Here is a 2903-nt window from a genome sequence, read left to right as displayed (position 1 = left end):
AAAAAAAAAAAAAAATGGTGGCTTGGGGGCAACATTGATACCCTTAGAGGGTCTAGTATTGTAACAGCCTTTTAAAAATCTTTAGTTTTGGCCGGGCGTGGTGGCTCACGCCTGTAATCCCAACACTTTGGGAGACTGAGGCAGGCGGATCACGAGGTCAGGAGACGGAGACCATCCTGGCCAACATGGTGAAACCCCATCTCTACTAAAAATACAAAAATTAGCTGGGCACGGTGGCGCATGCCTGTAGTCCCAGATACACAAGAGGCTGAGGCGGGAGAATTGCTGGAACCCAGGAGGCGGAGGTTGCAGTGAGCCGAGATCCTGCCACTGTACTCCAGCCTGGCGAGAGTGAGACTCCATCTCAAAAAAAAAAAAATCGTTAGTGTTTTTCCTGCTATAAAAAATAATGCTTGTAATTCAAGCCATAGAATAAATAAAGTGAACCATGATCAGAAAGGGAACCAGGGATAGAATCAAAGAAGTGGGTGGCTCACGTTGCATGATAGAGAAAGAGACTTAGCGGCATGGTGCGGTGGCTTACGCCTGTAATCCCAGCACTTTGGGAGGCCAAGATGGGCAGATCACCTGAAGTCAAAAGTTTGAGACCAGCCTGGCCAACATGGTGAAACCCCGTCTCTACTAAAAATACAAAAATTAGCCTGTCATGATGGCAGGCACCTGTAATCCCAGCTACTTGGGAGGCTGAGGCGGGAGAATTGCTTGAACCTGGGAGGCAGAGGTAGCAGTGAGTTGAGATCGCGCCACTGCACTCCAGCCTGGGCGACAGAGCGAGACTCTGTCTCAAAAAAAAAGAGACTTAGCATTTTGTAAGGGCTGCTTCTGATGTCCTAGCAGGGGATGCTGGCTCCAGGGCAGAGCAGCCAGCATGCTGGGGACTCTGTGGGGCTGGGGGCAGGGGAGCAGTGTTGGGGGGCCTCTCATTCTGCTCCCCTGGGTCACCTGATGAGCAGCAGCCCATCCTGTCTCCTGGGCAACCAGGTGGAGAAGCCAAGAGCTGGCCCTTCACTGAGAGCTCCTGCCCCAGGGCTGTGGCTGCGCCACCAGATGGCTGCGTAGCCCTGGGTGAGTGACTCCCCGCCTCCGAGCCTCAAATGTCTCATCTCTGAAAGTGTCGAGCCCTACTTGCAGGGTGGCTCTGAAGGGTCCCGGGGACATTAGAGATCAGAGGACCCACTTACCAGGCGCTGCGGCCATCCCTGCAGAGAGACTTCAGTCCCATTCTGCAGATGGGAGATGAGGCTCCGAGAAGAGAAGAAGAGAGTGTGTTGGCAAGGAGAGCACTTCCCTCAGATCCGAGAGCAGAGGCTCCCCCATCCTCCAGCTCACTCACTATGGGGACAGGCAGGGCCACGATGAGCCCCTAGGGGTTGGGGTCAGCGGAGATGACCGTGGCTCAGTCTGTCCATCTGGTCCCCACAGAGCTGAAACCACCAACAGGTGAGGTCCTCACCCCTACAGCCCCCCAGGAGCCTCCTGAGTCTGTGAGGCCATCCGCTCCCCCTGCAGAGCTGGAGGTGCAGGCCTCAGAGTGTGTCGTGTGCCTGGAACGGGAGGTAAGTCTGGGGCCCTCCCCACCCGCCTGCCCTGCCTGCGGCCACCCTCCTCAAATTCTCCAGGTACAGGGGTGTCTCTGAACGTGTTTTCTCCAGTTATCTAAGTAGATTGTGCTCATCTAGAAAGAATGCAGGAAATAAAAATGACCCTGATGCCGTGACCCAAATATAAGCTGCACTCACATCATTTTCCAGACCTTTTTTCTTTTTGTTCCTACTTAATAAATAGGAAAAAAATTTCCCAAATCATGAAATGTCAACAACATGATTTACCCTGCAGAGGCTTTAGAAAATCATCTTTTGGCCAGGCACGGTGGCTCACGCCTGTAATCCCAGCACTTTGGGAGGCCAAGGCAGGTGGATCACCTGAGGTTAGTTCGAGGCCAGCCTGGCCAACATGGTAAAACCCCATCTCTACTAAAAATACAAAAATCGGCCAGGCGTGGTGGCGCACACCTGTAATCCCAGCTACTTGGGAGGCTGAGGCAGGAGAATCGCTTGAACCTGGGAAGCAGAGATTGCAGTGAGCCAAGATCCCACCACAGCACTCCAGCCTGGCAGACAGATCGAGACTCCATCTCAAAAAAAAAAATCTTTTAAAAATTCATTAACACATTGTAAAAATTACAGACAGCGGTGAATGAAATACAAATCCTTCTTTGCCTCCACTGAGGGATCCTACTTAGAAAAGCAGCCATGTTTGTAGTTTGATGATTCCAGGGTCTCCAGTTGACCCAGCTCATGCCATGATATGGATGGACCTGTTGGTTCCAAATATAATCCCTGTTCTGCAGCCCTTGGCATTACAGACAGCTTTGAGCGGAGCTTGGATCAGTTCCTGAAAGCAGGAGATGCTGAGGCAAAGTGTGGTCCTGAGTCAGTGGCTGCTGCTCCGGGTTAGGATCATTTGTAGACTGAGGAGTTCAGGGCCTGGGCAAGTGCATCAACAAGAAAGAAGCCTGAACACCCTGCATGCCCTCCTGCAGGGGCCGGCTGAACAGGCCTCCGTCCCCTGTCCAGAGGGCAGGAATGGAATCCCCAGTTTTATTTAAGAAAGAAACAGTTGGGGCATTTATATGGGTATTTATATTTTTTTACAAACTATAGAGAGATAGACAGCAAACTGCTAACAGAAGAACTAGGTTACCCCTTTCGGCCATGCCTGTTCTGTTTCTGTGGCATTCAGATGCCCAAAGGCCCCACTATCAGGTGTTTATGGTAAAGATGCTAAAGAATAGGCCGGGCGCGGTGGCTCAAGCCTGTAATCCCAGCACTTTGGGAGGCCGAGACGGGCGGATCACGAGGTCAGGAGATCGAGACCATCCT

At 51.9% G+C, this 2903-nt stretch overlaps 1 protein-coding gene across 3 annotated transcripts in view; it reads left to right on the top strand.

The window, feature by feature from the left end:
* LRSAM1 (leucine rich repeat and sterile alpha motif containing 1) overlaps window positions 1-2903 on the top strand; it is a 59865-nt gene that overhangs the window by 55642 nt on the left and 1320 nt on the right. For all 3 annotated transcript variants that reach the window (XM_011931347.1, XM_011931345.1, XM_011931346.1), the window contains one exon: window positions 1444-1577. In XM_011931347.1, the coding sequence (XP_011786737.1) occupies window positions 1444-1577 (134 nt within the window). The remainder of the gene's footprint in view (window positions 1-1443; window positions 1578-2903) is intronic.

Source organism: Colobus angolensis, unplaced genomic scaffold, assembly GCF_000951035.1.
Source record: "Colobus angolensis palliatus isolate OR3802 unplaced genomic scaffold, Cang.pa_1.0 Scaffold9, whole genome shotgun sequence".
NCBI classification, from domain to species: Eukaryota; Metazoa; Chordata; class Mammalia; order Primates; family Cercopithecidae; genus Colobus; species Colobus angolensis.
Note: the sequence above shows the minus strand (reverse complement) of the source record. Positions and strands in the feature narration are given on the sequence as shown.